At 42.1% G+C, this 13,074-nt stretch overlaps 1 protein-coding gene across 1 annotated transcript in view; it reads right to left on the reverse strand.

The window, feature by feature from the left end:
* Positions 1 to 13,074, reverse strand: part of LOC128644603 (catalase) — an 82,392-nt gene that overhangs the window by 50,056 nt on the left and 19,262 nt on the right. Inside the window, exon 4 of the mRNA XM_053697149.1 lies at positions 7,369 to 7,497. Within this exon, the coding sequence (XP_053553124.1) occupies positions 7,369 to 7,497 (129 nt within the window). The remainder of the gene's footprint in view (positions 1 to 7,368; positions 7,498 to 13,074) is intronic.

Below are 13,074 nucleotides of genomic sequence, written 5' to 3' on the forward strand. Positions count from 1 at the left end.
CAAAGAGAACCAAGTTGCCACTTTGCAAATCTGATCAACCGAAGCTTCATTCCTAAACGCCCAGGAAGTAGAAACTGACCTAGTAGAATGAGCTGTAATCCTATGAGGCGGAGTCTTACCCAACTCAATATAGGCAAGATGAAATAAAGATTTCAACCAAGATGCCAAAGAAATGGCAGAAGTTTTCTGGCCTTTCTAAAACGGAAAAGATAACAAAATAAACCAGAAGTCTTTCGGAAAAACTTAGTAGCTTCAACATAATATTTCAAAGCTCTAATAACATCCAAAGAATGCAACGATTTCTCCTTAGAATTCTTAGGATTAGGACATAATGAAAGAACCACAATGTCTCTACTAATGTTGTTGGAATTCACAACTTAGGTAAAAATCAAAAGAAGTTCGCAACACCGCCTTATCCTGATGAAAAATCAGAAAGGAGACTCACAAGAAAGAGCAGATAATTCAGAAACTCTTCTGGCAGAAAGAGATGGCCAAAGGAACAAAACTCTTCCAAGAAAGTAATTTAATATCCAATGAATGCATAGGTTCAAATGGAGGAGCTTGAAGAGCCCCCCAGAACCAAATTCAAACTCCAAGAGGAGAAATTGACTTAATGACAGGCTTTATACGAACCAAAGCTTGTACAAAACAATGAATATCAGGAAGAATAGCAATCTTTCAAGAGCAGAGATTTGACCTTTCAAGGAACTTGCGGACAAACCCTTATCTAAACCATCCTGAAGAAATTGTAATATTCTCGGTATTCTAAAAGAATGCCAAGAAAAATGATGAGAAATACACCAAGAATATAAGTCTTCCAGACTCTATAATATATCTCTCTGAGATACAGATTTACGAGCCTGTAACATAGTATTAATCACAGAGTCAGAGAAACCTCTTTGACCAAGAATCAAGCGTTCAATCTCCATACCTTTAAATTTAAGGATTTCAGATCCTGATGGAAAAAAGGACCTTGAGACAAAAGGTCTGGTCTTAACGGAAGAGTCCACGGTGGCAAGAGGCCATCCGGACAAGATCCGCATACCAAAACCTGTGAGGCCATGCCGGAGCTACCAGCAGAACAAACGAGCATTCCTTCAGAATCTTGGAGATTACTCTTGGAAGAAGAACTAGAGGCGGAAAGATATAGGCAGGATGATACTTCCCTAGAAGTGAAATGCATCACTGCCTCCGACTGAGGATCCCGGGATCTGGACAGATACCTGGGAAGTTTCTTGTTTAGATGAGAAGCCATCAGATCTATTTCTGGAAGTTCCCCCATTTGAACAATCTGAAGAAATACCTCTGGGTGAAGAGACCATTCGCCCGGATGCAACGTTTGGCGACTGAGATAATCCGCTTTCCAATTGTCCATACCTGGGATATAAACGCAGAGATTAGACAGGAGCTGGATTCCGCCCAAACCAAAAATTCGAGATACTTCTTTCATAGCCAGAGGACTGTGAGTCCTTGATGATTGATGTATGCCACAGATGTGACATTGTCTTATCTGAAAACAATATGAACAACTCTCTCTTCGGAAGAGGCCAAGACTGAAGAGCTCTGAAAATTGCACGGAGTTCCAAAATATTGATCGGAAATCTCACCTCCTGAGATTCCCAAACCCCTCTGTGCCGTCAGATACCCCACACAGCTCCCCAACCTGTAAAACTAGCATCTGTTGAGATTATAGTCCAGGTCGGAAAGAACAAAGAAGCCCCCCCTGAACTAACGATGGTGATCTGTCCACCATGTCAGAGAGTGTCGTAAAATCGGTTTTAAAGATATTAATTGAGATATCTTTGAGTAATCCCTGCACCATTGGTTCAGCATACAGAGCTGAAGAGGTCGCATGTGAAAATGAGCAAAGGAGATCGCATCTGATGCGGCAGTCCTAAGACCCAACATTTCCATGCATAAGGCTACCAAAGTGAATGATTGTGACTGAAGGTTTTGACAAGCTGATATCCAATGTTAAACTTCTCTTGTCTGACAAGGACAGAGTCATAGACACTGAATTTATCTAGAAACCTAAAAAAGGTTACCCTTGTCTGAGGAATCAATGAACTGATTGGAAAATTGATCCTCCAACCATGAACTTGAAGAAACAACACAAGTCGATTCGTATGAGATTCTACGAAAATGAGAAGACTGAGCAAGTACCAAGATATCGTCCAAATAAGGAAATACCAAAAACCCTATTCTCTGATTACAGAAAGAAGGGCACCGAGAACCTTTGAAAAAATTCTTGGAACTGAGGCTAGGCCAAACGGTTAGAGCCACAAAACTGGTAATGCTTGGTCTAAAAAAGAGAATCTCAGACACTAAAAGTGATCTGGATGAATCGGAATATGCAGATACACATCCTGTAAATCTATTGTAGACATATAATGCCCTTGCTAAACAAAAGGCAGGATAGTCCTACAGTAACCATCTTGAATGTTGGTATCCTAACATAACGATTCAATAATGATAGATCCAGAACTGGTCTGAAGGAATTGACCTTCTTTGGTACACAATAAGAGATAAAATAAAACCCCAGCCCCTGTTCCAGAACTGGAACTGGCATAAATACTCCAGCCAACTCTAGATCTGAAACACATTTCAGAAATGCTGAGCCTTGCTGTGTTAACTGGGACACGGGAAAGAAAAGAATCTCTTAGCAGGAGGCCTTAACTTGAAGCCAATTCTGTACCTTTCTGAAACAATGTTTCTGAAACCCAGAGATTAAGAACGGAATTGATCCAAATTTCTTTGAAGAAAACGTAAATCTGCCCCATACCAGCTGAGCTGGAATAAGGGCCGCACCTTCATAGGTACTTAGGAGCTGGCTATAGGTTTCTATAAGGCTCGGATATATTCCAAACTGGAAATAATTTCCAAACTGATACCGCTCCTGAGGATGAAGGATCAGGCTTTTGTTCCTTGTTGTGAGGAAAGGAACGAAATGAATATTTACCCTGGAAAGAAAGGGAAAGCAAAGTTGACTTAGAAGACATGTCAGCATTCCAAGTTTAATCCATAAAGCTTTTCATAGCTAAAATAGCTAGAGACATATACCTGACATCCAACTCTAATGATATCAAAAGATGGTATCACCAACAAAATTATTAGCATGTTATAGAATAATAATAATGCTATAAAATTATGATCTGTTACTTGTTGCGCTAAAGCTTCTAACCAAAAAGTTGAAGCCTGCAGCAACATCCGCTAAAAATATAGCAGGTCTAAGAAGATTACCGTGAACATAAGTAAGCTTTTCTTAGAAAGGATTCAATTTTCCTATCTAAAGGATCCTTAAATGAAGTACTATCTGCCATAGGAATAGTAGTACATTAGTAGGAGTAGAGACAGCCCCATAAACCTTAGGGATTTTTGTCCCAAAAAACTCTAATCTGTCAGATGGCACAGGATATAATTTGCTTAAACGTCTAGAAGGAGTAAATAAATTACCCAAATTATTCCATTCCCTGGAAATTACTTCAGAAATAGCATCAGGGAGAATAAAACACTTCTGGAATAACTACAGGAGATTTAAAAACCTTATTTAAACGTTTACATTTAGTATCAAGAGGACCAGAATCCTCTATTTCTAATGCAAATAACACTTCTTAAGTAAAGAACGAATAAATTCCCATCTTGAACAAATACAAAGATTTATCAGCATCAACCTCTGAGACAGAAACCTCTGAACCAGAAGAACCATTATCAGTATCAGAATGATGATGATCATTTAAAAATTCATCTGAAAAAAAGAGAAGTTTTAAAAGACTTTTATGTATACTAGAAGGAGAAATAACAGGACATAGCCTTCTTAATGGATTTAAAATAAATAAAAATCTCTTATGTTATCAGGAAACACTCTGAAAATTAGATGTTGACGGAACAGCAACAGTAATGTAACAGTACTAAAGGAAATTTTATCTGCATTAATAAGTTTGACATGACATGCAATACAAATAACAGCTGGAGAAACAGATACCAAAAGTTTATAGCAGACTTAGCTTGGTAGCTCCAGCACTGTGCAGTGATTTTCCTGTAGTAACTTCTGACTCAGTTGCAACGTGGAACATCTTGCAATATGTAAAGAAAAAAAACAACATATAAAGCAAAATTGATCAAATTCCTTAATGACAGTTTCAGGAATGGGAAAAAATGCCAGTGAACAAGCTTCTAGCAACCAGAAGCAATAAATAATGAGACTTAAATAATGTGGAGACAAAAATGACGCCCATATTTTTTAGCGCCAAAAAAGACGCCCACATTTTTTGGCGCCAAAAGCATTTAGGCGCCAAAAATGACGCCACATCCGGAACGCCGAAATTTTTGGCGCAAAATAACGTCAAAGAATGACGCAACTTCCGGCGACACGTATGACGCCGGAAACGGAAATAGAATTTTTGCGCCAAAAAAGTCCGCGCCAAGAATGACGCAATAAATGAAGCATTTTCAGCCCCCGCGAGCCTAACCAGCCCACAGGGAAAAAGTCAATATTTTAGGTAAAATATGTTAAATTAAAATGCATTATCCCAAATATGAAAACTGACTGTCTGAAAAATAAGGGAAAGTTGAACATTCTGAGTCAAGGCAAATAAATGTTTGAATACATATATTTAGAACTTTATAAACAAAGTGCCCAACCATAGCTAGGAGTGTCACAGACAATAAGACTTACTTACCCCAGGACACTCATCTACATATAGCAGATAGCCAAAACAGTACTGAAACGAGAATCAGCAGAGGTAATGGTATATATAGGAGAATATCGTCGATCTGAAAAGGGGAGGTAAGAGATGAATCTCTACGACCAGATAACAGAGAACCTATGAAATAGACCCCCTTAGAAGGAGATCACTGCATTCAAAATAGGCACAATACTCTCCTCACATCCCTTCTGACATTCACTGCACGACTGAGAGGAAAAACGGGGGCTCAACCTGCTGCGGAGCGCATATCAACGTAGAATCTAGCACAAACTTACTTCACCACCTCCATCGGAGGCAAAGTTTGTAAAACTGAATTGTGGGTGTGGTGAGGGGTGTATTTATAGGCATTTTAAGGTTTGGGAAACTTTTGCCCCTCCTGGTAGGAATGTATATCCCATACGTCACTAGCTCATGGACTCTTGCTAATTACATGAAAGAAATAGCATTTTGCACCCTCACAAGCCTAATTGCTGCAAGTTATTCAAAGAAAAAACAAGGTCAAATTAAAAAGGACTATACCCCAGGTAAGAAAAACCTTCCCTAAAAACATGATTCCATAACAAAAACTGCCAGACTGCAAAGGGAAATTACACATAGACCTGACTCATGGAAATATACGTAAAATACATATATTTAAAACTTTATACATAAAGCGCCAAACCCATAGCTTAGAGTGTCTCTAATAATGATACATACTTACCGAAGACATCTATCCACACTATAGCAGATAGCCAAACAAATACTGAAAGCTGGTCAGCGAGGTAATGGTATATAAGAAATATATCGTTGATCTGAAAAGGGAGGTAGGAGAGGAATCCCTTACGACCGATAAACAGAGAACCCTATTAAAAAGATTTCCAGCGAGGGAAACCATAAAATCAAATAGGCGATACTCTCTTCACATTCCTCTGACAAACACTGTACTCTGAGAGGAATTGGGCTTCAGAATGCTTAGAAGCGCTTATAGAAGAAATCATAAAATCAAGCACAAACTTAATTCACTACTCCATAGGAGGCAAAGTTTGTAAAACTGAATAGTGGGTGTGGTGAGGGGTGTATTATAGGCATTTTGAGGTTTGGGAAACTTTGCCCTCCTGGTAGGATTGTATATCCCATACGTCACTTGCTCATCAACTCTTGCCTATTACATGAAAAAATCCAGTATAAAACCTTTTAAAAAGCTTACTTCGATGCTCACCAGTTTAGCACTATTGATAAGTTTAGCCAGGGAACCCACTGAAAGGGGCTGATCGCAGAACCTCCCTCCCTCCCCCTTGCAAATGAAAGGCCCCCATTATACATAAAGAAGCAGTCTGAAGTCTGTATACATCAGTATACATCTAAAACTTTGGGGCTTGGTTAGGAGTCTGAAAATCAGCACAATGTTATTTTAAAAATAAGCAAAACTATATTTTTTTAGAAAACACACCCAGATGGGCTATATAAATGGATCATCTACAAAACATCTATGCTAAAGAAAAAATCTAGTGTACAATGCCCCTTTAATTACTGATATTATTACGGTGAATATTTAAACATCTATTGTGTGCACAGACCTTTAGTAACTATGCAACATATAAAACATTTAGGGCCAGATTACAAGTGGAGCACTAAAAATCGCTTTCAAGAAATCGATATTTGCTCTCCACTGTGTAATACTAGTGCACGCTAATGTGCGCTGGTATTACAACTTAATAATGCTAACGCGAGCTTGCGTTCACATTGCTGGGAAGCAACTGGGATCACCTAAGTGTGCTTCCCATAGGCTCCAATGGGAGCCTCCTTAGGATGCCATCGGACGGTCATTCAGAACCCTAAGCGCTAGCGAAGGGGGTAAGTAGCGCAGCAATCTTATATCATATTAACACAAATATATATGTATAGAAGCATACACTATTTACCTTAAATATATAAAAATAAAGATCTCATTAATACTGCTAATTGCTACTGTGAGCTCGAGAGGTAGCAATAACCAGCCACTTGTAATGGCTGATTATCGCATGCCGTTAACTGTCAAAATTTGCCAGTTTGCGGGACACAATAATTTAGCAATTTTGTAACGTGACAATTACTGATATTAATACTGTGCATATATAAAACGTGTGCTCAGACCTTTGTAATGCAGCACTTAATTACTGACATATACTGTTTTGTGACCCGTTTTGTTTCATGAAACAGTTAACCAGAGCTCTGAGGCCATGCTAACTTTGACGCGTGTTGAACATAAATTGCGCTCAATTCGATCGAGTTTACTTTCAACTTGTAAACATGAAAACCCGACGCGCACAAAACACCTGCGATAAACCCCTATTGCTTGAGCGTAAGGAAGCGCCACTTGTAATCTGAAACGTATTTTGTGTGCAGACCTTTTGTAAATGTGGCACTTAATCACTGATATATACTGTGCATATGTAATCATTTATTGTGTGTGCAGACTTTTGTAATGCAGCACTTAATTACTGATATATACTGTGCATATATAAACATTTAGGGCTAGATTACGAGTGGAAGGCTAACAGTTACGCACAAGAGAAAAGGGGGTTATTGTGGCTGTTGGCACGCATCGGGTCTATATATACATATCCCCTTTACTTCTCCAGTATCAAGTGTTAGCAACAGCTAGTTAAGTCATGGTACATACTATCCACCCCTTTGCCATTACCTGGGTCACGTTGTCCTCATCAGAGCTGTTGTAGCGTGCCACGTCCGCTGACACTCTGAACTTGTGCTCCCTCAGCTTAGGCTGGGCATCCGGAGCAGAAAAGCTGTTGGGATAGTAATTGGGAGCACACTGAACAGAAGAGAAACACATGGATCAGAACAGCGCTCAACCTTGACAGATAATATGGGGCAATGATACATTCAATATACAGATGACAATATGGAGCAATGATACATTCATATACGCAAGTACCCTGGGGCTAGATACAGACAGACCGTACCTAATAACGCAATACCCCTGGGGCTTTGATAAGTCCAGACCGTACCCCAATAACGCTAAGTACCCTGGGGCTATGATACAGAACCTACCTAATAAGCAGTACCCTGGGGTTATGAAACAGACAGACCGTACCAAATAACGCAGTACCCTGGGGCTATGATACAGACAGGACCGTACCTTAATAACGCACAGTACCCTGGGGCTATGATACTGATACAGAGAGAGAGTACCTAATAACGCAGTACCCTGGGTATGATACAGACCGTACCCCAATAACGCTAAGTACCCTGGGGCTATGATGCAGACAGACCGTACTAATAATGCAGTAACCCTGGGGCTATGATACAGACCCGACCGTACCTAATAATGCAGTTACCTGGGGCTATGATACTGAGAGAGCGTACCTAATAACGCAGTACCCTGGGACTATGATACAGACCGTAAACTTAATAACAGTACCCTGGGGCTATGATACTGATACAGAGAGACGTACCCCAATAACGTAGTACCCTGGGGCTATGATACAGAGAGACCGTACCTAAGCAGTACCCTACGGCTATGATACAGTCAGACCGTACCTAATAACACAGTACCCTGGGCTATGATACAGAGAGACTGTACCTAATAACAGAGTACCCTGGGGCTATGATACTGATTACAGCGAGAGACCTAACCTAATAACGCAGTACCATGGGCTATGATACAGACAGACGGTACCTAATTACGCAGTACCCTGGGCTATGATACAGACAGGACCGTACCTAATAACAGTACCCTGGGGCTTTGATACAGACAGACCGTACCTAATAACGCCAGTACCCTGGGCTATGATACAGGACAGACGGTACCTAATTACGAAGTAACCATGGGCTATGATACAGACAGACCGTACCTAATAACAGTACCCTGGGGCTTTGATACAGACAGACCGTACCCTAATAACGCAGTACCCTGGGCTATGATACAGGACAGTCGGTACCTAATTACGCCAGTACCCTGGGCTATGATACAGACAGACCGTACCTAATAACAGTACCCTGGAGGCTTTGATTACAGACAGACCCGTACCTAATAACGCTGTACCTGGGCTATGATAGAGACAGACCGTACCTAATAACGCAGTACCCTGGGGCTATGATACAGACCGTACCAATAACGCAGTACCACTGGGGCTATGATACAGACAGACAACGGTACTAATAAAGCAGTACTCTGGAGCTATGATACAGACTGACCGTACTTAATAATGCAGTACCCTGGGGCTATGATACAGAGAGACCGGTACCCCAAGTACGCAGTACCCTGGGGCTATGATACAGAGAGACCTACCCAATTACGCAGTACCCTGGGGCTATGTTACAGTCAGACCGTACCTAATAACGCAGTACCCTGGGGCTATTGATACAGACAGACCGTACCTAATAACGCAGTACACCTAGGGCTACAATATATTCAATATGCAGCAGACAGACCGTACCTAATAAGAGTACCCTGGGGCTACGATACATTCAGTATACGGCACAGATCATAACTAATAATGCAATTATAACAAATGTTTATACCTCGCTCTATAGACACTTGTGAAAAACGTTTGTTAAGAAAACCAAAATGTATGCTTACACAGATAAATTCCACTCTTTCCTGGTCAGGGAGTGTCCACAACTTCATTCCTTACTGTTGGGAAATAACACCTGGCCACCAGGAGGAGGCAAAGACACCAGAGCAAAGGCTTAAATATCCCTCCCACTTCCCCCTTCCCCTCAGTCATTCGGCCGAGGGAACAAGGAAAAGTAGGTGAAACATCAGGGTATAAAGGTGCCAGAAGAAAAACAAAAAGGGAGAGCACCCAAAAAATTCTTACAGGCAAGGTCGTGGACTCTCCCTGCCAGAAAGAAAGGAATTTATCTGGTGAGGCATATATTTTGTTTTCTTTCCAAAGGCGGGAGAGTCCACGACTCTAATTCCTTACTGTTGGGGAAAACAATGCCCAAGCTCCAGAGGACACTGAAGGAATAACGGGAGGGAACACGAAAAAGGTGGACCCTAATAAAGGGCACCACAGCCTATAAAACCTGTCTCCCAAAAGCTGCTTTAGCCAAAGCAAACACATCAAACTTGTAAAATTTAGTAAATGTATGTAAGGAGGACCAGGCCGCCTTACAAATCTGATTCCATAAAGGTTTCTTCCTTAAAAGCCAAGGAAGAAGCAACTGCTCTAGAGGAATGAGCCGTCTATTCTTTCAGGAGGCTGCTGTCCCGCTTTCGCATAAGCCCAAGCGGATGACACTCCTCAACCAGAAAGAAAGGAATAACGTAGTGGCCCTCTGACCCATACGTCTACCCGACATAAACGACAAAATGATGAATACTTGTCTGAACTCCTTAGTAGACTGAAGGTAAACTTCAAAGCAACGAACCACAATCCAGATTGTGAAGCAAACATTCTTCGTTGAAGGATTAGGACGCAAGGAAAGTATCAACAATCTCCTTGATTAATGTTTTGATCTGACACCACTTAGGAAGGAAACCTAACTAGTACGTAAAACAGCCTTTATCGGCATGAAAAAACAAGGTAAGGGGGGGGGGGTCACACTGATAAAGCGAAATCTCAGAGACTCTGAGCAGAGGCAATGGCTAATAGAAACAAAACTTTCCAAGATAACCAGTTTAATGTCAACAACATGCATGGGCTCAAACGGAGCCTGCTGCAAAACACAAAGAACAAGATTGAGACTCCAAGGTGGAGCACAGGTCTAAACACAGGTCTGATTCTAAGTCCAGAGCCTTAACAAAGGACTGCACATCTGGAAGCTAACTATTTTCTTGTACAGCAACGCCAACAGGGCAGATATCTGTCCCTTCAAGAGAGCTGGCAAGATAGGCCCTTCTCCAATCCATGTTGGAGAAAAGATAAAATTTCTGGCACACTTTTCTTATGCAAGCAAACACCACGTTCCTACACACCACATAAGTCGCCACACCTTATGGTAGATGCACCGACTAACCGGCTTATCAGCTTGAATCGAAGTGTCTATGTGTCAGGGTGCCAGGAATCAGACTGCAAAAAGTGCAAAAATAATCGCACCTTTATTAATAGCAAAAAATACTAAAAAGTCACAAGTAAAATAACAAGCCAGGAGTCAAAACCAGAGCTGGTAGTCAGACGAGCCGAGTCAGGAGCCAAAGCGAAGAGTCAGACGACCCGGAATCAGGAACAAGGAAAACAGCCAGAGTCAGGAAACAAGCCAGGGATCAGGAAAGAGGAAGGACGTCAGGCAGCCAGGTAATACACAGGAACTCTCACAACAGGTCCTGAGACAACCGCAAAGGCAAAGCATACTGAACACAGGCCCTTTAAATATAAGTGATGACATCACAATTCTGAGACTGCATCCTGTCTCACATGGATGATGCACACCTGTCTGGCCATAAAAGGAAGTGTAGGGAAATGAGCAGCATCCCCCACAATGCACCATAGTCAGGAAGAGAGGTGAGGAAAATGGTTGCCCGGCAGCACATGGCAAACAGTGAACAACCCTGACACTATGATACTATCAGAAAAACCTCTCTTGGCTAAGACTCTAAGCATTCAATCTCCACACAGTCAGCCCTCAGAGAATCTAGATTTTTATGTAGGCAGGGGCCCTGTATCAGCAGGTCCCTTAGACAAACTACCTCCATGGAGGAGATGAGGACATTCTCACCAGATCCAGGAACCAGGTCCTTCACGGCCAGGATGGAGCAATTAGAAAACACTGATGCTTGCTCCTGCATGATGCATGCTAACCACACGAGGGAGAAGAGGCAATGGAGGAAAGAGATATACGAGTCTGAACTTCCATGGAACTGCTAGAGTATCTATTAACTCTGCTTGAGGATCCCCCTCGATCTAGACCCATACCTGGGTAGTTTGGCATTGAGCGGAGGCCATGTGATCTATCTCCAGCCTCCCCCATCTGCTTCAAATTTCTGTAAACACCTCGGGTGGAGAGACCATTCCCCGGGTGAAAAGATTGTGTAGCCCAGGATGTGGACCCGCTGACAGCATACAGTTGTGGACTTCTGCCCATTCTAGAATTTGAGACCACCTCCCTTCATTGCTAAGGAACTTCTCGTTCCTCCCTGATGGTTGATGTAGGAACAGTAGTTATATTATCCAAATGGAATCTGATAAACTGGGACAAACTCAGAAGGGGCCTTCAGCGCATTAATGATTGCCCAGAGTTCCAAAATGTTGATCAGAAGAGTGGAATCCTCCTGACTTCACAACCCTTGTGTCATCCTGGCACCCCAAACGGACCCCCAGCCAGATAGACTTGCGTCCGTAGTCACAATCTTCCAGAACAGTCTAAAGAAGCACGTGCCTCAAGACAGGTGATCTTGACAGGGCACCAAAGAGAGCGAGTCTCGACAGGCTGTCCAATACGTTCTGTTGGGAAAGGTCTGACATGGAATCTGGCCAAAAGGAATTATGTCCATACAAGACACCATGAGTCCAATCACCTCCATACACTGGGCCACCAAAGGTCTTAAGAAGGCCCGGAGGGCAAGACACGCCGTTGTCAGCTTGCAACGTCTCTGATTAGAAAGATCTTCATGGATACCAAGTCTATGACTGTACCAGGAAATTGACCCTGGTACTTGGCGTAAGATAACTCTTCTCCAAGTTTATCTTCCATCATGTGACCGAAGAAGACTTAGAAGAAATTCTGAGTGATCCCTTGCCAGACGAAAAGATGGTGCCTTTACCAAGATTTAATCCAGGGTAATGTGCTATTGCAATAACCTTGGGTTCTGGCCACTGCTAGTAGAGCACCCAGAACCCTTTGTAAATATCTGGGTGTAGTAGCTAAGCCAAATGGAAAGTGCTATAAACTGGAAGTGCGGATCCAGAAAGGCAAACCTCAGGAACTGTATCCTTCAGATCGACAAGTCATTAATTGTCCTTCCTGAAACCAGGGGAAAGATCGATCTGATATCTCCCAACTTGAGGGGACACTTAGAAATTTCTTTAAGGCACTTCAAGTCCAGAATTAGACCAAAGCTTCCCCTCCTTTTTGGGAACCACAAATAGATTTGAATAGAACCCCAGACCTCTTTCTGATGTAGGAACAGGGTTTATTACTCCTAAGGCAGCTAGATCCAGTACACAATCTAAAAGGCTGTCCTCTCCTCTGGTCTTGTAGATAGTCTGGAGAGGAGGGAATCTGCCCCTGTGCGGATGAGATTTGAATCTATCCTGTATCCTTGAGATAACAACCTCTAGCACCCAAGGATCCTGAACATCCTGGAACCAGGCATCTGAGAAAAACGGACCATCTGCCCACTACTTGATGGAATCCCGGATCGGGGGGCGACCCCTTCATGCAGATTTGATGTCTGCTTGGACTTATTCCAGACTGAGCAGGCTTCTAGGTACTCTTGGGT

Source organism: Bombina bombina, unplaced genomic scaffold, assembly GCF_027579735.1.
Source record: "Bombina bombina isolate aBomBom1 unplaced genomic scaffold, aBomBom1.pri scaffold_530, whole genome shotgun sequence".
Lineage (NCBI taxonomy): Eukaryota > Metazoa > Chordata > Amphibia > Anura > Bombinatoridae > Bombina > Bombina bombina.